At 37.1% G+C, this 25,871-nt stretch overlaps 1 protein-coding gene across 4 annotated transcripts in view; it reads left to right on the top strand.

Annotated features, from left to right (window-relative positions):
* Positions 1-25,871, top strand: part of LOC141947737 (contactin-3-like) — a 113,597-nt gene that overhangs the window by 64,755 nt on the left and 22,971 nt on the right. For all 4 annotated transcript variants that reach the window (XM_074879171.1, XM_074879170.1, XM_074879167.1 and 1 more), the window contains exons 4-9: positions 7,186-7,389; positions 7,700-7,802; positions 8,958-9,142; positions 17,231-17,367; positions 19,622-19,751; positions 20,984-21,134. In XM_074879171.1, coding sequence (XP_074735272.1) covers positions 7,186-7,389; positions 7,700-7,802; positions 8,958-9,142; positions 17,231-17,367; positions 19,622-19,751; positions 20,984-21,134 — 910 coding nt within the window. The remainder of the gene's footprint in view (positions 1-7,185; positions 7,390-7,699; positions 7,803-8,957; positions 9,143-17,230; positions 17,368-19,621; positions 19,752-20,983; positions 21,135-25,871) is intronic.

Below are 25,871 nucleotides of genomic sequence, written 5' to 3'. Positions count from 1 at the left end.
TCATCAGCAAAATGTGGGCGCTCCAGAAGACCTCAAAAGGCTATGGGATGTGCACTATATTGCACTATATATAGCCCTCTTTCCCGAACCTGAATAAACTGAAAGAGGCAGCAATATGGGATAAGAGTTTTTTGATGAGAAACAATGCCTCGTGGTGGTGGGGTATTTGTTGTAAGAACGGGGGATGGAAAGAAAGAGGGAGAGGTAGATTAGGCAGTACTAAATTGCAAGGCAAAAGATTCAGGTTGAGCCTTTTCACTTAGCTAGTCCCAGGTATCTCAGGTATGCCTTGGGAAAAAGAGGAGAAAATAACTGGGTTTAGCCCTCTACCAAGATTATCTTTATCCCCAAATTGTTACTGTGGGGGTCTTTCTCCTCCAGCTCTTTATCTTCTCTACCAAAATATTTGAGTTTTTCTTTGAAAACAAGATAATGCATTAGAAAGAGGCAGGAGGGAGATGGCTGCAGTCCCAGCACACAGTCATAGCTGATCATTACACTCTTCTAACAAGAGTACTGAAAGTAATTTTTGTGTTTTCACAGGGGTTTACCAAGTACCTTCTCCTAAATTAGTGCAAGACTACCAAATGAAATTTGTCACTAATTACTACTTCCATCTATAAACATTAGTACGTTCCTTTGAAAATTTACTCTTGGGTATTTCCATTAGTTTCCCTTAGTTTATCTCCCTAATATTTAACATTCAGAAGAAATCAGATGTGTTTTAGTTGAGCAATAAACTACACTATCATCTTTTTATCCTCAAAATTATTATAGGCAGGAAGCAATTTAAAATACTTTCGACTATTGAAAAAGCACAACAGAGTTGTTAAAAATGCTCTGAGCAATTAAATGTAAAGTTCTAGGGATGTGATTAAAAGAACAATTTGTCATTTGAAATGGATATGGCTAATGGGTATGTATTTAAATATTGCTTCCTAAAGCAGTTTCTTACTTTTCTGCATACTTCCAGAGTACGAACAATTTGATTGGAGCCAGTACACTTTGAATGACACAGTCTGAAACAATTAGTTCAAAAATGTGATAAAGAGAAACTAATCCATCATCCCGCACAGCTACAGGGGAAGTGAAATTGGGTTTTTATTCAGCACTGGAACACAAATGTCGTAAAGTGTTTTGTTAGACTCTCCTATAAGCATCTGGATTTCCTTCAGAGCACCAAGGAACATTTAACCTGCCAGTTAAGGAGCACTTTTATATTACAAGGTCATGTTCGGTTTGAAACTTAACGCTAGTTAATGGTCAGATCCCACATGTGACAGGATGGGGGTGGCAGGAAGACAGACAGCAGGCAAGGCCATACTGCCGAGCTACTTTTCCAGTGGATACGCTGTTTGGAAATATACTTACCATGAGTTTTTCTGTGGTATTAATAAAGAAATAACGCTGCTACTCTTGAACATCCGTGTTTCCCAAGGATGAGCTTAGAAATGTTTGTGTTTTAATTACAATGGTGTGCTTTGCTTTTGATGCTGCTTTGAAAGACTTAGAAAAAGTCTGCAAATTGTTGAGTATAGAGAAAGACCAGAACTTCAGTGGGCTATTGGACATGCCCAGAGCTCTGTCACCTGTGGCAGCCACCAGACTAGTGTGTGCAATTACTACTTAGCTGGTTCTATGGTTGTGGTGTAGGTGAGGGAGCAGTAGAGAAAAATAGAATTTATGCTGCAACTGTTGAAAGAATTGCATCTTTTTTTACATCACACTAGCTTATTTCAAAATCAGAAAACAAGTGGACTCTTACCATATTCCATTTAAAAATGAAAATTAGGTGTTAGCCTGAAGTAGGAACCTTGCAATTTCAGCTAAAACATTTCAATATTCTCATTAAATGTCTAGATTGAAATTGCAGAATATTACATAGGTGTCTCACACTGCTCTCATTGTTCTTGGTTATTTCATACACAGAAGTTGCATGCCTAATTACCTGCACAGCATGCTGAAAATTGATCTTTTGTATTTTATCTATAAAATAATTCACCTTTTATGCCAACATTACTAATAGCATACATTAGTTTCAAATCAGAGTGTTTCCATTATGCTCTGGAATAAAATGAGTTTCTCAGGATATGTTCTTCACTTCTTGTATCTGGACTCAGATTCCCATCATGCAGTTTACATTTTGTATAAACAAGAATATCTTCAGCCAAAAGAAGAGAGTTATTCTAAGAGTTCGGGGGGAATTTCAGAAGCATTTATAAATCTCCAAACATTTTTCCCCAAACTGGGAAAATGTTACAACTATTTTAACCAGGTATTCACTGTCTTGCCTTACTCCTGTTGACCACAATTCAAGGACTGTTATAGAGGTTTGTTTCGTAATTGTCATTATTTTTCCATAGAAAACATCAACAAAAAGTAAACTACCAACCTACAGTTTATAGACAGTGCTCTGAAGTGTGACTGCAGTTAAAGACTTTTGTGTTATTAGTGGTATAACTACTTGCGTGCAAACAGTGCAATATCCCCCTCAGAAATACACAGTCTGAGTTCTGTTTTGGTTTGTTTTTCCCAGCTGAACATACTTAGGACAGTTTTTCAGTTTCTGGGCATTTAATGTGCTCAAGAATATACCCTAAAACCGTGAAATCATGTATAATTCCAATAAAATTCTAAAGAGTTTTTTCATTGTCAAAATGATCTCACTTTTGGCAGTGGCACCTGAAGACTTTATAATATCCAGTTTAGCCTATGTTAGGGGATCCCATATTGGAGTATGTAAACACCTTGCCTTACTCTTACAGTGCACAAGATTTTTATTTGTAAAACAGCCTTTAATGTTTGCCAAAAAAACGAGAAAGGTGTAATTTATTTTATGGCAAAGATAAAGTATTACCTCTTGGCAAAAGCGCAGGCACCAAGGATAGCCTTGCAGCAGGTTGTGCTGGCTTGCCAGAGGAAGGACGGAGTCACTCAAGGTGGTGGGCTAAGTGGAGTCAAGTAGCTAGAGTTTGCCCAAGTAAGAAAAAAAAGTCTGAAGGTAGTGGGTATAAAATGCATTATTGTACCCCCTGGGGGCACTCATATCCCCAAGTACAGTGACTTAAGCCCATAGCAGTGTAATCCTCTAAGGAATAGGCTGCAGTGAACTAAGGACAGTTTACATCTAGGCTAAGAGTTTAATGCACTTCTGGGAGTTTAATGCACTTCTACCTCATGCAGATTAATGTCCTAATTTTAAATAACTTGTTTGGACTTTCCTAGGGGTTCCTGCGCAGACAGATATACAGAGCTGTCCTCAGCAGTGTTGACAAATTGATATTTCTGTGTGTGACTGTCCCTCAAAACCATACCCGATTGCTTCATGTCTGTGCTGTGAGAGCTTGCTCCTTCCTGAGTGATGCTCATCCACAAAGCAAGAGGCTTTTCTCCATTTTCTGTGATTTCATCACAGTTTAAGCTGAAAGTGGGCCAAATGATGAACTAACTGGTTTCTTCCTTAATTACAGGTTCTGTCATTATCCTCTCAAAATTAGTGTTACTTCTCCATTACTTTCAACACCAAGGTAGATAATTCAAAATAGCTAGTTGTTACAAATTCCCATGTCTTTTAATTGCTGTTTCTGTCATTGCTAAATTTTGTCTGATTACTTTCTTGCAAACAGTTTTAAAAAGCGATATGCCATCCTGGGGGTTAGGCAGAGCGCCAGTTGAAGACAGAAAATACCAAGATACTGCAGCTTCCCATTGTATTTCTGTTACAAAATATTGTAAAATCTGAATTGGAGAACTGTATGAAATAATATAGATTTGGGTGTCAGTGATTGACATGAACCTTCTTTTCTGTAAAAAATAAAACAGAAAAATGCTAACTATTGTACAGTCAGCTTGATGAACTCAAAATCAAGTATTTTAATTTCTTTTCAGAATTATCAGCTTCACTAAATGAAATCCAGTTTTGAACATAGGTTTAAATCTGTTTCAGAACAGTATTGTTGATATAATTTACTTTTGGCTATTTTAGAAATCTTATTTAGGGTGAATTATGGGGCTAGCAGGTACATATTAAGCAGATGTAGAAGAGTGCTGGTCCTGCACAAAAGGAGCAAGAGACGATCTTCAGAATTCTTGCATTTAGTGGATAAAATAAACCTTATGAATTGTCCCTCTCCTTTTGGTCATAGGTCTATATGCCTTTCCACCTCCCACCAACCCCCTCGACTTGTAAAAAGCAGTTTTTTTCAAAAGCACGTACATGATCTTAAGGCCTAACTTTGAACCCAATTAAAAACTAGTAAATGTGGAGGGCTTACCCCCTTATGTTCCTTTAGCAGCCTTTTTTTTTTTTTTATAGAGGAAGTAAAGATATGTTTTTTTAAGGCTCATAGATGACAGGAAATGACCATGGTAGACCTCAAAGGCCATGCTGATTTAATTGTTGAATTTTGTAAAAATTTTAAGTTTAAAAATGACAGACAATTTTATAAGCAATTTTTAATTGAACACTTACATGCACAAAGTGCCTAGAACAGTATGAGTGTGCTGAGTGTATTGTGGCTTGTCAACTGCACAGTAAATAATAATCAAATAATGCAAAATAAAGAGAAGCAGCCCACCAAGATGTAGTAAACAAATAAAAATTGAGTAATAACTGTGATTTCCAATACCTTATCCATGTATGGTTGCCAAATAAGGGAAAAATGCATCGGAAAGCAAAGGCTTAGATCTCCGAGGAAGCCCAGGAGAGACATATTACTTCCATTTATAACACAAAATCAACTGAAAACTTGTAATTGACAGAGAGGGAGTGAGTTTATGTCCCTTGAGGTGCCCTAGGATCAGCAACAGGCAAATGGTGTAAACATAATAAATCACAGAACAAGTTGTTTAATATGAATTTTTTTGAAAGTAAGAATACAATTTTGTAAAGTACAATAAATATAAAATGAGATATTGGCTGTGGGGCACTGGTAGAGAAACACCCTGCTCCTTTCTTAAGAGAGTCGATGAAAATATATGTTGAATGGGAAATTAGATTTCCAGGAGTGCTTATTCATAGGCTGTTGAAGGATCCAATTAAACTGGAATACACTTTGCATGGCTTTCATAATCATAATGACTTATTTCAATAAGTTTACTCTTGACTTAACCCAATATAGTAGGAACGAAATCAAGCTGCTTATTTTCCTGCTGTGTATCCAGATCTGTCCATCCCCTCTCAATGTTTTGAATGTATTTTTTTCTTTTTTCTTTTCTTTTTTTTTTTTTTTAGAATTGAATAATATTTTGAGCTAAGGAAAACAAGTAGGTCAATAAATACTAGAACCGATAAAGTCTGGCTTCCCACATTTTTGTGGATGTCTGAGTTTGATATAGGGCTGAAAATGTAATTTATTTTTTTCTTACTGTTCCTGAGTTGATACCTGTTTTGGTCTACAACCTCTCCCTCAGCCTTGTGATCACTCTCTTCATCCAGGTGCTCTGTAGAAATGAAATTATGCTTTAGTTTCTGGTCTTTCCCATTTAGCAAGACTATATAGTCTTTGCTCTCAAAGAGGTCATAGTCCCCTTCAAACTCTTTGGGTGTACTTTTTCTTTTCTACCTTCTTAAAAATTTTTATTTTATTTCTTCTATTTGAAGTCACTGATAGATATTGAATAGTGCCAGACCATAGCCAGATGCCACCTCCGTGCTGCACAGTGCTTACTCAACAAGCCCTCTCAATTCAACAGCAAACCACTGACACCTACGTCTTGGTATTTGTGTTGTAAAATGGGAGAAGAGCTGTACAGAATATTTTGTTGTTGACTGTATGAATATTCTTTGGCTTGTGTATGAGACTCTTGTGGCACATCTCAGAAGTCTTTCTGAAGTCAGGCTAGATCAGAGGGTTTTACTTCCCACTGCATCAACTACCCTATCTTTTCTTGGCAAATCTTTGTTGGTCTTCCTTATAAATTAATCACACCTCTCCTGTTATGTAGGAATGAACTTCTAGTGAAATTCATTGTTTCACCTGAGGAGACATGCTGCAACTCCAGAAGAGTAGATAGCTGTTTTCAACAATAAATATTTCCAAATCTCACAAAAGTTTAACTCTTGAGAAAATTCCTGAGACTGTTAATTGTTCATACAAACTGCTCCTGCAAAATCATGTTAATGGCAGGAGTTTAAATATTGATAGAAGAAAATTAAATGCAATTATGATAAGTCATTTCATTTGATGGCCTTTTTGCATTAGCCAGTCCATAAATATTTTAATAATTTCATTTATTGAATGTTTTTTCATTTGCACAATCTTACCTTGTGTTAAATTGGTCCTGTTGGCTTAGCGCTTTCCTGGGTGCATATTCATACTAAACTGTGAGGGTTATGGAAATGTGTACTCTTCCTTTCATGACTGCATCCAAATGTATGCACTTTCAAATTAAACCTGTGCAAAAAGGGATGATCTCCATTTTGTAGGGGCAGTGCAAATGCTACAAGATATTTTAACGTGAAGGCAGGTCAATCAAGCTATAATCGTCTCTAATTAGCTCTTGCAGAAGCTGTAATCTTTTTATAAACTTTCAGCTGAGCAGCACTTGGGTGAAAAATTATTTCTTGCCTGAAAAAAACATTAAAAATTCATTTCCTTTGATTCTGTAGGATATGAATGAGACAAGCACATGGTCTTGCACAGGAAGGGGCTTTTGCAATTAAAATTGGACACACACAGCTCAGAGTTGTGTTCCGAAAAAAACAAATTCTAATGCAGTTTTTGCCAAATCTCTTAGTTTATCTTTTGAAGTGTGGTTTTCCTTGCAAATGACCATAATGACTGGTAGTGGGGGCTACTCTGCCCTATCATATAGAGATTTTTTTTAATGGAATATTTATGGATTTTTATATGAAAAAAATAGTTTTGCCATCTGGTGAGCCCTACTGCGAAATTATTCTTGCATAAACCACTTTGAATTCCTTTCACCTTTTTCTTCTGCTGGAAGAGATATGGCTTTAGTGAAAAAATTGTTCGTTTTGTGCTTCTTTGGTTTTGCTAGTTTATGGTGGTACTTAAAATTTATTGTTCTCAGTCATTGGCTCTCTGGTCCTGTTTGTTACATAATATAGTATTGTATATAATACAATATTGTAAAATACAATAATAAAATAAACTGATCTTTGAAGAAAAAAGCATGCAAAACCCTACTAAACATCTTTACTTCTTTTTTATTACCAACTAGAATTGTCATTTGCTTGGATCTTCAATGAATATCCATCATTTGTACAAGAGGACAGTCGGCGATTTGTGTCTCAAGAGACCGGTCACCTCTACATAGCCAAAGTTGAGCCATCGGATGTAGGAAATTACACCTGCGTTGTAACCAGCACTGTGACCAACACCCAAGTTCTTGGGTCACCAACTCCTCTAGTGCTGCGCACGGATGGTATGACTTCCCTTCTGCACCATGAATAAATAACACACCTAGTCGTCAGTGAATGTTTTTGTCTCTTACAGTGTAACTTTTCAAGCATTCTCAGATATTGACTGCTTTATAAGGAGATAAACTGGTTTGTGTTGCATGCTCCTCTTCCTCCACTAAGTCTGACTGATTTCACTGGCAGGTCCCTACGCTTCACTTTATAAGCGGAGTGCAAGAGAAATAAACTTGATTTTGAATTTAATGTGATGTAATACTAAAGAGAAAAAAAAGGCTTTACTTATTAAAAATTACATTTTTCAATTGTCTCATATAGGTGTGATGGGAGAATATGAACCGAAAATAGAAGTTCAGTTTCCTGAGACACTTCCTGCAGCTAAAGGCTCAACTGTGAAACTAGAATGTTTTGCACTAGGAAAGTAAGTTTTTGACTTCACCTATACTGAAAGTTGAAGCACATTAGGGTTCATCTGCACAAGAGATGTGGAGTTCTGGCAGTTGTTTTGGTGGTGTTTTCTAAAGACCCTATTTTGGTCATCACAATTACTGCCTTAGGATAAGAGGGTAAAGAGTCTTGGAGTGATTTTTTTATTTTGTTTAGAAGTAAAATATATATATGTTGGCAACATAGGAATTTACATTTCATTTCAAATTATCTTGAATAGGATATATGTCCTTTGACATAGCTCTGCTTTCTCTGTGTAGAAGGAAATGTTGAAGTCTTAGAATTTTGCCTAATTTTACTGCTAAATGTACTTGATGCTTTCATAATACTGTTCTTCCTTTATATCTGAAATATTCAGATATTCAGATTAAAATGCATTCCTCTTCTGAATGATATTTCACACACAGTTGATATCTTTTCTATTTCAGAAATTATCTGAGAATGCATTTATGTTTCTGTAAATGTATTTACTTACCACTTTGTGGTTTATTTGCAGACAGCTTTGTCAGGTGTTCATAATTTATAAGTGCCAGATTGATAACTTAATTGCATGCTATTGCTTTGGTTCCCCAGCTAGGTGAGTGAAAGTTCCAAAATTGGAGAATGAATGGCTGTTGTAGGATGGGAATTTCAGAAGCCTTGCCTTGATTCCCCTTCCATGGAAGTCACTGGTAAATCTCACCTGTTGTCAGGGCAGGCCAGTGGTGATTTACAAGAAATTTTACAGTCATTGGACATTCACACAGATATTCATGAAAAATACGGTACCACAAATTACAGCGTATGAAACAGAACTGTATATGCAAATCAGTTGCCATAGTGTCTGCTCATGTCATATACAATATGAGGTGTTTCCCTGGAGGTGTTTAAGAGTAGGGTCGATATAGCGCTGGGTGATATGGTGTAGATGGGAACTGGCAGTGCTAGGTTAATGGTTGGACTAGATGATCTTCAAGGTCCTTTCCAACCTAGTTGATTCTGTGATTCTGTGATTCTGTAATATGAATACCACTTTTAACACAAGCTTTTAGTCACTTCTGAGTTTTATTGTATATTAGTTTAAGTTTCTAATTTTGACGATCAAGTACTTTAACCAAAGCTGTTTAAAATCCCATTATTTTCTTTTTAGCCCCGTGCCTCAGATTAACTGGAGAAGAACTGATGGTCTGCCATTTCCAAGTAAAATAAAGCTGAGGAAGTCCAATGGCATGATTGAAATACCTAATTTCCAGCAGGAGGATGCAGGACTTTATGAATGTATTACTGAAAATTCAAGAGGAAAAAACATTGCAAGAGGACGTCTCACTTACTATGGTAGGAAACTTACTTTCTCCTTCTCTCTTACCCTTCTTTCCACATGAAATCTAAACTATGGGGTACTTTTGGGTTTATAGCTTCTACAATACCATCAAGCATTTGTTCTTAAAAGTCCGTGGCATCTTAACTACTTGCAGAGAACGAGAACTTCTGCACCAGGTTTTTGCACAACACTTGTAGTAAATGTCCAGGCTGAAAAGGGTTGCTAAGAGTAGTGTAGAAAGTGCTTGTGCTTGTTTTACTATGATGGAAAGACTTTTTTCTTATTGGTGCATTGGTGAAACCTTATATTTTCAATCAATTGGATTTATTTGGGGGATCGTTTAGGCCTCACATTTACAGGAAATACGAATTTTATCTTGCTTTAGGAAAAGATTACTGGTAGATATTGTCAATCCTTTGCTTTCAAAATGGCCAATTTTATTTTAAAATGAGCACGTAAATGAGAGAATATAATCCAGCATAGGAAAGGGAATAATATGAAATTTAATAGCTGGAAACAGACAGAGTCTTTTGTGCATTTAAGGCTGTAGAGTGAAATGAATATCAGCAGAGCACATTGGTGGTGTTTTAAAGCTAGAGTGATTTGCAACAAAGTGGTAATTGACAATTTTTGTTAAAGCCAGATCTCAGCAAATATAATTTTCTTTAAGTAAATGGCAATTTAAAGAGTGTTTCACACTGTGCTTTAGAATGCTATTCCTCATATAGGAATATTTGAGCAAAGATATTTTTTTTAAAGTTATATAAAAAAGCATAGACTGTGTAGCTACTGTGCAACTTTGAGCAAACGTTCTTTCTGTTTACTACTTCTGTATGGGAAGCTGCTGTTTACTAGAACACACAGAATGCTGCAAGTAGATTTTATTCAATGAAGATTTTAATTTAAGGCACAGCAGATTTTACAAGGAGGAAGGAAAAGAGACATCTCCCCTCCGCCTCCAACTTCCCAATAAATAGCTACACTGCATCAATGCCCCATCATTGGAAATGTTCAAGGTTAGGTTGGACAGGTGACTCTGAGGAACCTGAATTTTCCATCTACTAGTTGTAATTACAACTTTTTGGGAAATCCTATGAATAACATAGGGTAAAAGATCTAGGATGCTTCATCTGCCCATGTCATCTGTCATTCCAAACTTGGCACTATGCATTTGATTTTATAAAATGACTTTTATTTAATACTTTAAAGTTTCAAACAAGTTGTGCTTTGTATATCAGTTTGGCTCAGTATTCCTACTCCAGTTTTAAATCAAGGCAGTTGTAAGACACATTAATGTAAACTACATACAAAATAGAGTAGATTTGTTCATTAGTTCTTGTAATGTAATTATGACAGTGGGCAATCTTGAGATATTTGACCTGCTTCCCAAGTTTTGTTTTGCTCGTTAAAGGGTGCAGAACCAACACAAAGGATGTCGCTAATCAATAAAAGCAAGTTCCAGTTTTGTGACAAGTAAATCAGTGTGAACATTTTCATTAAAAATCCAGAAAGGGATTCGAACCCTCAAATAGAGTTCATATTCCAATATAAATGTCTACCCATATTAGATTCATCCCTAATATCGATGTTTAGACTAAAAAGAATAATGAGACCTGTAATGGCATTAATGGCACTCCAACTGTTTCATTTCATTTGTTCTGCTTAATGAAACCCATTCTGCAGAATTAAGTAGACCTAAGTAATCTTTCTTTTTTTTCCTACTTGCTTTGTTGTCGCAAATAGAATGCCAACAAGTCTTTGTTCAGGATAGGATCATTTTAACACTTTTTGATACTTTGAAGGGTTTTCATTCTGTTGTGGATTAATAATGTTCTGTAACTGAAGATCTTATCTTCTGATGGCTTGCTGCTACATCTGATATGAAATCCAGAAATCAAGAAATCTAACCATATGCAACTCGTCTTCAAATAAAAGATCGATATTTAAGGAAGTTGTTCTAAAAGCAGATGAGAGGAATTGGGGAAAATTAATGCAATATACTGAAGACTTAGAATAAAAAAACATCCATCTGCCAGAAAGTACCAGCTATGGCGAAGATGACTCAAATCTGGGTGGTAATGTTAGTGGATGTTGGCTGCTGTTAAAACATTTTATTGGTAGAAGTGCAAGATGTGTCTGCTAATCATATACAGAAAAATATACACATTACAAATGGACAAATTCTTTTCTATTTCAACAGTGAAAACATTTATTTTTCTCTCCTCAAAAGAAGAGAGCATGTTGCTGGCTTACCCAAGAAAGTGTATAAGACGAATTGGGGTTAACAATTTCCAAGTCGTCTTACTGAAATATTGTGAAAAATAAATCTCTTCGGGGGGGGGGGGAATAGACAAAAGTTTTCCATTTGACTGAAAAATAGAAGGTTTTCCTTTCTTGGCAGATCTTAAAAATTCTTTGTAAATTAAGCATAAAGTAGTCCTAAACAAAAGCTTGAAACATTTCATTGCTTTGCCATGAAGCAAAACAGTCCTGTTCTCCTGATTTGTCCTATGAGCTGAAACTGTAAAATTTGCATTTTGAAAATTGGGTTTTTCAGTACGTAAATGGTTTGATTAAAAAAAAAAAAATCAGTTGTTTTCTCTGCTATCCTGCCTCTTCTTCCAATAACGAAGTATAGTCTTGAAACCACAAAGCACTTGAACTTTGTGGGGGTTTTTTGTGTACTTGAATTGTATCCATAGTCGTTTTCTCAAGAATTCTTATAAATTTGGTTTTAGAAGTTCTGTGCACATGTGGAACTCTCTTTATGAAAAATAAAATGAGTCTGTGTTTTCTAATTTCGTTGTGGGTTTTAAATATGTCTCAACCCATAGTTTAAGTCAATAATTAATATAGATACTCTAAAATAGATATTTTGGGTTCTTTCATAATATTGCTACAGATTATTAATCTTCCTTTTTTCTCATGAAAAATTTTATCAAGAAAAGCCCAACATCAAATGTTCAGTTTTTTGTCCTTTGGACACTTCCAACATTTGTTTAATGCCAGTTTTCTCCTCGGGGGAGTTCAGAATATGCTAAAAATAGGACAAGATTATCTAACTTTGATTTAATATAAAACCTGAATATATAAATAATTTACTTTCATTTTATTAGTATATTCATTTGTCATCGCTATTAGCCCTTTCCATAAAGACATAATAGAAGAAGAATCAATACATGGAGACATTTCATGGCATGGAAAAATGAGAAGAGATAAAACAATTACATTTTTGTATTTTAAGATGCAATTAAACATGTAACATGGTAGAGATACATAAAGTAATTAATTTAAAGTATAATTAAAGAAAATACATTCTTAATTAGCACATGCTGATTTAATGCAACTCATGCTTGACAGTACCAAGGTAAAATGTTTAACAGGGAGAAAAAATTCTGCTGTTGTCCTCCTTTTGCTCTGCATTGGTGGTCTGTAATAGCAAAGGTGAACCCCCCAGTAATATATAAACTCTACATAATTTTTTAGTATATCAAAAAATACTTGCATATTTTGTTAATTATACTGAAACTACATTATTCATGCATGTGGAAGAACCTCATTGTTTAAAGTTTTTGTCTGATATCCTGACTATCTTGTTCATGGAGATGTCTTCAAAGTATTAACTACAAGGCTATAAATTAATAAATAATATCAAGGAGTTGCTGAGTTTGATCAGCCTGGTGTTTGGTTGTCAATGCTGTCTAATAATTCAATTGCCTTGTTACACAGACAAATTGTTCATCTTTTTTGTATATTAAAACTTTCCCCAGTGATGTAGCAATTACCTGTTGCTTGAGAACATTTTTATTTATGAATGGAAGTCAAATAATGGACATTTTCAGGGATATGTTAGATGCTTCTCTAGGCCCAGTTGTTTTACCAGAAAAAAGTTAATCATGTGTACAGTCACTTGGCGTTTTGAGATAAAGTAAGGTTCATCACTTCTGTAGGCATCAGTATGAGTGTCATAGCCTGACTTTCACATACACTACATAGAAAACTGAAGGTTACATTTTTCTGGTTGTTTTTTTCCCCAGTATGCTTCATAGCTGCTTTCTCTTGAACTATGGAAAGTTTCTTTTGACTCTGATTTATTGCCGAACTGCTGAACTATCCAAAGGTATTTTCAAAGGAGATTTCTAGCCCAGCTTTCATACTGTAAATTTCAAAGTAAAGATATGTGTACAAGCAGACTGCATCTTATGTGCGAGCCCCACTGAGGGACTGTTCTGGAAGACCTTCCCGTAGTCTTCTGCCTCCAAGCAGAGGCATGGCAGACCTTGTACTCTCTGGGAGAGCGCAGTGCCTAGGCAAAAGTCACGGGCCTGAAGCTGTGCCTTTCCTTCATGCTGTTCCTATGGCTTACAGAATTAAAAGGAGATTTTCATTGGAGTCTCCTACTCTGAAGGAAATCATATATAAAAGTACATGTTGACATGTATCATGCATGGTACTCCACAGATTATTTACAAATTAGATCTCAGCACAATTTCTGAAAAGTGTCAACTTCTTCAGCCATTGCTTCCAAGAGCTTTGTTGGAGTCACTCACTGCAGGTGGTCTTCGTTCACATCAACCCCCAGAACAGTCATCGCAAAGGGTTTCTTAAAAGTCTAAAAAAATGGTTCTTTCTTTCCTCATGGCATACAGGGATGCCCTAGAGTGTAATGAAACAACAGTTGTTTTCTTCAGGAAGACCTGCCTGGCCTAATTAGCTCTAAGAAAAGGGTGATTGTAGTCACCAAAAAAAAGATGACTGAGTCTTCTCACTAGGATAAATTTTATGAATTACACAATTGTATCTCTTTTTGCCTGTGGGACCATGAGTATTGCAAGGAATATTTTAGGCAAAAGCAACTGAAGCAAAATACAGGCTGGTGCTTTTCCAGGTGACTGATGATGAGGCTGACAGCTAACCTTCTTTAGAAAATCAGTTACCTACAAGTATTTAATCCTAAGGGAACTTTATATGAATCTTTCATGAAGATTGCACAGCAAGTTCCTAAGAATTCTTAATACTATCTCACAATATGGATTCCTGTCACAGTCTCAAACCCTGCACTACAAACTCTATTAAAATTAACTTCCAACCTCTCAACTTACAGGACGTCATCTTTTTTTTCATCTGAATGAAGATATGTTGCCTGCTTGCCTGTTCCTTGCTTAAGGAGAAGGGAGTGGTGTCTGCTCAGACAGAGCTGAGTTATACACCAAGCCAGTGCAGTAGCTCTATGAGAGAATGAGGCTTTGTTTCCAAGTCTGTCTTCAGGAGCACAGATGTGGAAGTAGTGGTGGACCCAGATGTTCTAAGCAGATAGCATATGCCTAACAGTGACTAGACCTCAAGAGGAATAAAGCTGTATATTCAGAATCATTTAGGTACAGTCAGGCAGAGCTCAATAAAAAGAGAAGTGCTGGGCTTGGAAAGTCATGCTTATGTTTTGAGAGGGTATGTAGATGTACTGGTACATGACCTTCTGTCTGCGCTTTTCTCAGCTGCTGCAATGTGGACCATCTTTACCTTGGCCAAGATTCAGAGTATTCAGTGGAGTATCCCCAGCTGGAATTGCCCCTGTTTAGCTGCCTTTTCAATTTTGAACTGGTTAGTTGAATTGTTCTTTTTCAAAGAGTTCCTAATACTTTTACAGCCCTTTAAAGACTTTGAGATGTGGCAGATTGAAAAGGGTATTTTTCTTTCTGCTGAATTCCTTCGTCAGTAATTTGAAGAGAAAAAGAGCCTTCCTCAAGAAAATCACTGAAGTCTACATCAATACTCTCTTGTGTATGAACAAGCACTATAAATTTCTCACATTGTGGCTCAGGAAGCTCTGTTCTGTTCATTTCTGGTTGGAGTGGTTGTTTTGCTCCCACACTTTCCAAGACAACCCAGTTTTATCATGTCTAACATGGAGACTTGGGAGACCCTCCTATGGAGATTGTCTGACATGAAGAGTCCTAAAATGAAGATTTATGGTGTAGACAATGTTTTTCTTATTAATGGAATTTAGGCTATTTTCAAGTTCAAGATCTTTGATTATACTTAACCTACTGTCAAGCAGAGATAGGCAGCAGATGTGAAATATTGCACATGTATGGATCCATCGGTGATTCAAGCACTGTTGCTTGTTGCATAAATATTTAGGTCAGGAAGCACACTGACATGGAGTCCTGAGTTTTTATCCCCTTGACACATGTGGGGCAGATACACCAAATGACAGTATGAAATAAAGCAGTGACTCTTCCTTGAACTTAGTGTTGTAACATTAACCTTCGAGATTTAACTAAAATTAGTATCAGTAAGATAGTACTTGTCTGACGTGGACATGAGGTTATTCTGTCTTTTAGAGCTGACCTTGATAAAGAGATTGTAAAAAATATGTCATCCCCAAATCAGTGAAGGGTGTTAATTCTCATGGGGTGTAAGGGATGTGCAAAATGAAAGAAGTAACAGAGGATTTCACTGTCAGCAAATACTGGTTGAATTCCAAAACCTCCTAAATTGATACCTTAATGAATACATTTTAGTAAGTTCTTCTGTGAGAAGTTAATCCTATGTATACATAAATTATAAATTAAATATATTTAATGTGTCTACATATGTGTATATATATGTATACATGTCTACATATATACATAGATACATATATAATTATATATATTATGTATATATACATAAATTATAAATTAAAATCATTGATATCATAAAAGTATGGTAGTGTACATGGTCCTGTTGAGATCTTATTGCTGCATTGCAGAATATATGATGGAGAGAAAACATGTACGCTGGAAAAGAATGAATCTTTTTAAATGAAGTTAATACCAACCCTCATCCAAACATTGGTTTGCTGGTCTTGTGCCTGTGGCAGTGGAACAGGTTCAGGTCTCTGCTGTGCTGCAGACTTCTCTTGTGGCCATAGGCGAGTCATTAATTTCCCTGGTCTGAATTAATTGCTGGTGTAACTCCATTGTAGTAGGAGGTTCAACTGGAATTAATCTGGCCTTCTATGCTTCCAAAACTCATCTATTAAATAATAATATTTTCCTGTATCACCAGGGACTTTTTTATTCCCTAGTTGTTTTGATATGAGATTGTTAATTTGTTACCTTTTAGGGTAATCAAATTGACTCTGGAAAATCCTTTTGCCCTTAGCTATATATTTGCAACCAAGTTTCATCCTCCTTTTTATCTGTTTTCTCCATCTGTAATATTCAGAATTTATCTTTTCTGGGAGAAACATATACTGAGATTATAAACTCTCTAGTAAATTGAATAAATTCAAAGAAAATTCACATGAATTAACTATAAAACAGTGTTGTGCTGTTGTGTGAAATAGCACTAAAGAAATAAACTACTGTTGTCTTTCATATAGTGATGTTTATTTGCCAAGGGAGCTCTTTTTTTTTAATCCTATGAAAGCTGTAACAAATGTTTTAAACTCTATCTTTACAGTTTTAATTGTGGTTTTAGGTAATTCTGAAGGATGTATAGTATTAATACATCAAAACTTTATTTAAAAATTAGTGATTTTTATGGACTTTCTCAAGGCCATATTCTGGTTTGCATCACCCAAATGCTGTGCTAAGACTAATGCTTTCAAAAACAGTCTCTCATATCTAACTATTCATCCAGTTAAGTGCTGACTAGCATTAGAAAACAATTTTAATGGTATTTAGAACTAAGGCTGACATACCATTATGGTTTTTTTAGGAGTTAAAGGATTCTCTTTAGTATTAATTTGGTGATTTAGCTACATCAATTATTTAATTCCAGTATCATCACTAATTTCTTTATCTTACGTTTACCTCAATTTCAAGTTGTGTTGTTTAATCATTAGTGATTTTAATACCGGTTTCAGCAGTTCAGCTTTAGTGATCTGTAATCCTCATTTTCCTTTGGTTTACTGCTTGTAATAAAAATTTATAAAAGGAACAGTGAGTAATTTGTTTCATTAGGTGACTTGAAGCAGAACCAGCGAGAACCTCTGCTGGTACAAACCAGTCTACGCAGAAAACTGATGAGTGCCTTGCAAATTAACCCTTTTATTCTCATATGGAAAAATAACTTGTTAGGGTCTTTGTTGTTGATGTGTATTTCATCTGCAGCAAAACCTCACTGGATCCAGACTATAAAAGATACTGAAGTTGCTGTAGAGGACACCTTATACTGGGATTGCAGAGCAAGTGGGAAGCCCAAACCATCATATAGGTGGCTGAAGAATGGAGACCAACTGTCAATAGAGGTAACATTATGTTTTGAAAACACGATGCTATGTGAAATTAACAATGCTTTGTATAAGTATGAGAATTTGCAAAAGTGCATGTAATTAGTCAAGACTGGTTTCTGTGTGTTTGTCAAGAGCATGCAGATGGAAACTTCAAAAGCTGCAATACCAGAAACACAAAGACGAATTATGTTGTACAAAAAATATCCCAGCTAAAAGCAGATTCTAAAGCAATGATAGAACCATAGAAATAAGTACGTAAGGAAAGTCTGGAAAAGGAAGTTTAATTAAAGTTATACATAAAGAACCATAAATAAGGGATAGAGAACTCTAAATGATTTTGTTATTCTTGCTATTAGCATTTCATTAAAGGTAATAAAACATATTCAAGCTTCTTGACAAAAAAAGACGAAAATCCTAAAAATTCATAGGGTCACTATTACTTGATGCAAAAAATGAAATATAAACAGAAACGTAACATAGGTATTTGCTTTAATACAGTTGTTAAAGTAAATTAATGAAAAGTAATGCATTTGGTGACAGGGAAAAGAGGTTGTACTTGGAAGGTGAGATACTTGGTCTCCCAGATCAGAAATGCAGAAAAGCATCTGATACCCACATTGATTTTAAATCTTACTGCTTCATTGAGAAAGCTGCCCAGTTCAGGTTATCAGGAATATAAACTGTGGGCACTAGCCCATCACAGGAAAGCATTTTGCCCTTGGCCAGTGTGTTGTTCTCAAAGTTGGGACTCACAGTTGAAGAAGAAAGAGCGACTGCTCAAGTGCATTCAGTGGATGGCTATGAAAAATGATCTAAGCACTGGAAAACATTTCTTACCATTGAGAGTGTTATAGTTATATGCTCACTAAAAGGAATGGTAGTGTTTTGCGGACAGGTTAAATGGGGGAGTACAAAATCTCATCTCAGTGATTTAAGAGCATTGTTACCGTATCATACAAAGTCACTGAGGTAATGTGCTTTTTTACCACAGTAAGTACAAAAATACCTTTCCTCATTCAGTTGTCCCATTTTTCCACTTTTGAGTGTTGGTGTCCAGGCTTTTGGCATGGTGTCATGGCGTAAGAGTGACTTACTCTGGAAATATCTAAGGACTGTAAACTATAGGACTAACTCTTTCAAAGCCGGCCCTGAGGAGACATCAGGAGTTCTCTGTGTATAGTGATCAGTTGTCTAAAGCTCCTTGACTGCAATAATCCTTCTTCATGCTGGGTCTCTTCCACAAAAATCTGCTGTGGTTGTTCTGCTTAGCTCCCCTTCTCCATAAACAAATCTTTTGTAAGGAAGAGTAAGAGCAGCTTGGGGTGCTAGTGAGAGGATCAAGATATGAAGACCCCGGCTTGTTCCTCTTTGGGATTGTTTTGTCCTTTGTCTAACTGGCTGAGCACCTTGCAATAAACTGGGAGGGGACCTGTCAAGGAAGGAGGTGAGCTGAGCTGTCTAGGCTGCCCGTATTTAGCCAGAGTCATCCTGCAGTGGGGCCAACTGTAAGTACATGCCTTTAGGAAAAGGTAGAGAGTGAGTATCATCGCATTAGGCCTGGTAAGCCATGTCCAGATCCAAAGAAAAATTAGAAAATATTTTTAAGCAAATTGTTCTTTTGTCAGTTATTGTTTCTCTGGTTTTCCCCAAAGGAGAAGCTTCTTTGGTTTTGTCTTTGTCACTGGTTCCTCTTCTCACCAGTTCCTGCAGCTCCATCCTCAAAATAGTCAGTTCTTATTCGAGTTCATATAGCTTTCCAATAATAAGCAGGATGAGAAGGTCCCTATACTTCAGTAGCTTTGTCGTCTCTAAGGCACTAAAATATGTATCTTCCGTTTAATGACTGTTGGAATTTTTTCTGCATAGTATTACAGAGAGCTCATTAGCAAATGGCATGTGTGAAATCTCTAAATAGTATGAAATGCCAGTGCCATCTGTATAGTTTGGATACTCTGGTCTGTCGTGAGGAGCCTAGTATGATTTTGTCCGTATTTCTGGGGAAATACAAGGGTATTTGAGATTGCAAAGCCTCTGTGAAACTGAGCAAGTTTGAAGCATTGGTTTCATACACTGTGTTGCCAAGTCTTACTTGATCACTGTTGCCATACTATGATGTGGTCATGGAGCTTATTTTAGAACTGTTTTCATGACTATGCTGTTGCGTTTACCCCATTTATTGTATTTATGCTGTCCTGTTTATATTTCTTACTTATTTTAAATTTTTCACAGGAAATATATCATCAGTAAAGATATTTTTCTTAATATTCAGGGAAGGATCCAAATTGAAAATGGTGCACTTACAATATCAAATCTAAATCTGACAGATTCTGGCAGATACCAGTGCATAGCTGAAAATAAACATGGTGTCATCTATTCGAGTGCAGAGCTCAGGGTTGTAGGTAAGATTTTCCTTTTTCACTAAAACACAAACCTCATTTTCCCTCTCCACACACCCTCCACCTGGCTTATATTCCACCTCATCACAATCTCAAATTTAACTCACTCAGATGCTATCACTAAAATAAACATTTTTGTTGACCTAATATCTTTTTATCGGCAGCGTCAAGGAGTTTGACTCATCTGCATCCAGAGGATTTGCAGTCCAATCATTCACTGCTTTAAAACAGAACACAGCTAAATTATTCATTGGGGGAAAAGCAGAGAGGGGGGTTTGGACACAGGCCCAAAGATTAAAACCGCTCATGTGGTCTGGAGGCAGCACTGGCTCTGCACATCAGTCAGCTGCACTCACCTTCTGCACCAAAGTTCCAGTGCTCCCAGGGGAGCTTGTGTCATTTAAAAGCAATAGGCTGCTCTTGTGTGCAACCTTTCTTGATTGAGGGGACAAGGGATTGTCATTCAGTCATTCAGATGGCATGTCCTTGAGTCTAAAGTAGTGACAACCATTTGTTTAAGGGAAACACTGAACTTGTGACTGCCTTACGCACTCATATTCTTGTGCTATTTCTACCTACAGCGTAGACTGATTGCAAAACTAAGCCTGTAAGAGCAGTGTGTTTTGGGGCCTTGAGTTATTTCCTTTCTGTTGTTAAGGTTACAGTCGAGCAGCAAACTGCTTCCTCAGCCTTGGTCTCCTAATACCTGAATTTCCTTTTGAAGTTCAGTGTTAGTATAGGTAGAAGCCATGTGCCTTTTCTTAAGTGTTAATGAAAACTATACCCATTCAGAATGAGCTGTGCTGTAATTTATGTCATCTAACATATTTGATCTGACCTGCATTCTCACATGAAACTAGAAGCCAACCAGTTACTTGAGTTTTAATGAGACTGCTGGTGTTGACTGCCCTTCCCTGGACTTAGACAAATCCTGTATGCTCACACTCAGTAAAGCGTAAAGTTAGGCATGTGCTTAACGCTTGTTAGGTTCGCTCAGCTTCAGCTCAGATGAAGTGGGTGTGATCTTCTGTGCATGTTTCATTAGGTGATGTATTCTACATGACTGAAACCTTTACTTTTGTACCAGTATAAAGAGGAGAAATGCATAATTGTCGAATAGAAGATCTGTTTAATTATGTTTGGAATGTGAGAAGTGTCATCTAAGTGCTAAAAAGTGGTATGATTGATATAATTAAAGGTACTTTATTTCACTACTGCTATCCCTTCTTTTTTAGCTTCTGCTCCAGATTTTTCCAAGAATCCAATGAAGAAACTGATCCAGGTTCAAATAGGCAGGACAGTTGATTTTGAATGCAAACCCAAAGCTTCCCCTAAGGCCAAATGTTCCTGGAAGAAGGGAGGTGAGCAGCTACACGAAAATGAAAGGTATCAAGTTACATTGGTTTATTTGTTTTAATCTTATAAAAAGCTTGTTTATGTCTTTTATGCAGTGGTATCATCTGTAGATCGAAATAGTTGTAAAATTTATATGAAGTCTGTCTAGCTAGGGGGGCATTTGGTTGTTTTTTAATTGTCATTGTATCTGAGCACTGAGAGTGCATGTACATTGCTCTCTTTAAAGTCAAGGGCCAGATTTTATTTTCAGTTTAATGTAGAATTTGGCCCAATTTAGAGAGAACCAGGTACTGATAGAAAACTGGAAAGGCAAAGCCTATAAAACAGTACTAAAAGCCTTCAACAAAATACTCTGAAAATGCTGTCTGATGAGACATATTAGCCATGGTGATAATGTGGGTGAGCGAGGAAAGAAAAAAGTTAATAATTGGGAGGTCCAGAATAGCAGATGAAAACAGGAAAAGAAAATGAAAATACGCTTCCACGTTCTTTTCAAGCAACCATGAATTTTATCTACCAATGATAACATATGTCACCATTGCTTTAGTGTTTACATGAGTGAACGTGTTCTGGTGTTAGTAATTCTCAGAGGAGAGCTTGTGATTCACCTATAGCCCTGGCTATTGACTTCCAACAACATGTAAACATTTTTTCCAGCAATAACTGTTAAAGCATTATTGAATTAGTCATAAACTAAAATTGCACAAGTCTACTGACTAAATTGTATAATCACATTGTACAGAAGTGTACCTCTCTCTGCTCTGGAGCAGCCATTTGCTTTGCATCTCTCCAGTATTGGGGATTACTGCCTTTTCAAGCTTTCTGTTTTACGTTTCAATATTTGCATAGACTGAGAGTTTCAGGTGGTAAACTGGGACAGGAAAAAAACTCTGTGGGTGCAAGGATAGTAAGATAGTTACATATCTGATTTAACATGAAACTAGGCAGTTTGGTACTTAGGACGTCCCAGCTGCAGCACTTTAGCACTCAGTTCAGTCTGTAAAAACTCAAGAGGAGCAGAATAACTATTTGGTTTAGTCTGCCCTGAGGTCAGCCTTTTTGCAGCACCTTTCTGGGCTATCTGAGTTAGATACAGACTGTAGTTGCAGCAACAGCCGCAGCAAGTCATAGGGTTTGCCTGGGAGCAGTGAGGACAGGATGACTGCAGGTGTTCCTCTTGCAATGTTCTGGTATCACCCTGTACATAGCAGGATAATTCAGGGATATTGCTGAGGAGTCGAAAGTCCAGACAGGAGCCTGAGGAAACTGAACACTTTGTTTCCTCCTCCGAGAGGAGGATTGCCATGGCAGTGTGTTGCGATTTCATGAATGTATCTCTGCCCCTCTAGGACTTTGTGTTAGGTTGTACAAAGCTTAGCCTATCATGGGGAAGCTATTTCTGACACAGGTGAAGCTTTTCTACTCCTATTCCTTTAAAACACCACATTGTGATTTTGTTTTTAAATTTCTAAACACAGAAGATGCTACCAGATAGGTCAAAACTTTCAGAGGTCTCAAGTGAGACCATTATTTGCTCCATCATAAGGCTAGAGCTTTCTCCTTGTACCCAAAAGGTCTGCACGCTTGCTGTTGTCTTTATCCGTGCAGCTCTGGCTCTTTCTTCAGAGGGACCACAATAGTTTTCATGTGTTCTAGTGTTAAGTGTTGTCAAATGTGGCAATTTGGCAGAAGATTAGGCATCTGCCATTATAGAGCTTGACACGGTACCACAGGCTCAGTATCTGGCTGCACGCCTGCCAGCAAGCAAGCAAGAGCTCATTCAAAATAACACTAGTTGGTTTTTCTTTTGATGTGAAACCTCCCATTGTCTTTTAATGACATAGTATCACGTTGATAAATAAGTCTGTAACACAGGGCCACAACGATCTCTAAAACTCCTGTGAAATCTGTTGCCTTTTGATGACTCTCATTTGTTCTTATTTTTATGGTCACTTTCATAAAGCATGTATGTATATAAATGCATAGCACTTACTCTCCATTTAGGGAATTTCCTAGTTTCTGTTCCCATACCATTTCCATAAAAAGGTAGGCAGGAAGAATGGTATCCTTCCTGTGCCTACCTGTCTCTTGTGGGAGCTGCCCGTCATCAGCCTTCAGATAACCTGTGTAGGTGTGATTCATGATACTCAAAGCTGGCAGGCACGCCTGGACCTTGCAGGACTCCACACAATGTCCCAGAGGAGAGCATTCCAGCCACCACTTGTGCCTTGCTTTCTGAGCTATCTGTCTGGATAGGCATCAGATCTGGTTTTAATGGTTGCTTTGGATTGCCCTTCAAAAGCAGCACCCACCAGTTTCATTTGTGGTGATGGTACCAGGCAAAAGAAAGTAATGTTCAGTTTCTGAAAATGGTTGGTCATACATGATGCTGCCTGCTTAGATTTATGACCATAAATTATGGCTTTTAGTTCTGCAAAGTGCAGGTATTTCCAAAATATGGCCCAAAGTGTCTCCTACTGTATTTTGACAGCACACTGTAAATGGCTTACAGAGGAAACATAATAACAAGCCAATAATCCTGAATTAATCTAAATGAAGTACGCTCACCTTCAGAGAAAAGCAGAAATGGTATTCTTTGCAGAAAGCACTGGAGTTCATTACTGTCTGCTATGAATAATTGCAATTCATGAATTTCTTGCAGTTCTACAATTCTTGCAATTCAGGAAAGTGTTTCCAATTAGCAGTACATTTTTCAACCATTAACTGCATTTCTAATGGAGAAGTCAGTTGGGGGGAGGAGAGGGTGTCCTTTCTAATTGCAGAAAAAGGGAGGAATGAGTTCCCAAAAGGGGTAATGCTGGCCACAGTGGTCCAGCATGCCCTTTACCTAGGAGAGGTAGGGGAGGCAGAATGAGCTTAATTACGTTTGGAGCTCAGACCTACGGTAGGGTTCAGGCTCACAGAGCGCTCCTTAGGAGAGACAGACAGAAATTGAGTGTGAGATGGAGACTGAGACTCCCCTCCCTTAGCACTGTCATTTGCTTGTAAAGAGCAAGCAGGGTCTTCAGAGAGCTCAGCAAGTTATTTTGTCTCCATGAGTCAGTTCCTACAAGGGAACAGCTCTTGCACTGTATTTCACATGAATAAATACATGTATAGTTTTCCAAATCTATTTGCCCTTGAGTAGTTAAAACCATACTCTTGTTGATTTTGGCAGGGCTGCTTGTGGTATAGTGGAGTTATTCAGTGATGGTAGAGAGCAGGGACAGTGTGATGTTTTGTGTTTCATGTAAACGTAGACAAATGTTGGAGTGAGTCCTCTTCTGAGGACGTGCCAGTACACTCTGCCATCACTCTGATATAGATACCGTGGTTAGATCACACTAGTTTGGACTGTACCTAAACTGGGAAGGCCTTCTGGAAGGCTTAGAGGCCAAACATGGCTTAGCGTGAGGGTCGAACTAGTTCTTAATGTCAGCTGTAAAAGTGAAAATGTCACACAAGATGCAGCAACATGGATTGAATCAGTATGCTTTAAGAAAATTCCCATTTGAATAATAAAAATGAAGCACAAATACTCCATTACTTGAATGTATTCGTAGTAATTTGTTGTAAGAGAACTTGTGTTTTGCTGGAGGTACTGACTACGTTACTTCAGTAAAGCCTGAAAGATTTTCGTTTTGATGGCACTGCTGCTTGTATTCTTAATTTATTTTTAAATGGTGCTGCGTTTTCAGTATGTAGATTTGGATAATGACTCAGTAAATTTTAATTAAATGAGCTGAATATGATGTGTCTTGTGGACGGAAGAAAATGTAATTCAAAATGGATTCATGAGCTCTGGACTAAGAAATCGCTCAACGTTGAAGAATACAATCTTGTTTCTTGTTAGTTTTGCAAAATATGAGATTTTTTTTTTTAGAATATCCTGAATATCAAGAGAACCGGACAGTAAAGAGCAGTGGAATAGAGAGAGAAGTGAATTCATAGGGGTCACTGTAAAATATGCAGAAGGAAAGACAGAAAATGGGAATTAAATTAATTGGATGTTGAAGGAAGATACGCTGCCCACCAGAATGCAGTTTTGGACCTTTGAAATAAATAAATTTGGGTGATGTAATGAGCATAATAATCAAGAATTATCTCTTGTTTTTAATGACTACCAGATCAGGTACTGAGGGTACCTGATTACCTGGCAGAGGTAATTTGTCACCTCATATTGTGGTTATAGTCTGCACCACCATGCTGGGAGCAGCTTGTACTCACTCAGGCTGTTCTTGCCAACCATCTCATATTATAAGTCCTTTAAAAAATGTCTCTAAAGTATATTTTATCTGCAGTCATTAAGCCACAACTAGGTTTCTATTCCAAATTAATCTAGAACACCTTCTACTGAGAGCAGGCCATAACCCCCAGTGTCTCAAGGGAGCACAGAGGATGCAAACTGGAGCTGCCTTCATGTCGCTGCTTCTGTGTTGAAAAGCTGGTCTGAGACACCTCCACCTCCAGATGGAGGTTAAATACACTTGATATTAATTTAACTCAGCAAAACCAGAAGACATACCAAAATATGCTGCAACCTAGATAACCCCTTTAAATGTTTTATGTATGTATATGATTTTTAATTGATATATAGCACTAGGCAGCTGCTGCATTTGGCTGTAGTGGGTCCTGTGCTCCTGCCTCAAATATGTGACTGGAAACAGATTAATACAAGGGATTTTGAGATGATGTGGAACAGTGGTTCCCCTGTAAACAAATGCACCTTTATTCCTAGATGTTTCTAGAGTTACCAAGACTAGAAAA

The sequence above is a fragment of the Strix uralensis genome, chromosome 10 (genome assembly GCF_047716275.1).
Source record: "Strix uralensis isolate ZFMK-TIS-50842 chromosome 10, bStrUra1, whole genome shotgun sequence".
Lineage (NCBI taxonomy): Eukaryota > Metazoa > Chordata > Aves > Strigiformes > Strigidae > Strix > Strix uralensis.
This window is presented reverse-complemented; position numbering and strand designations above follow the sequence as displayed.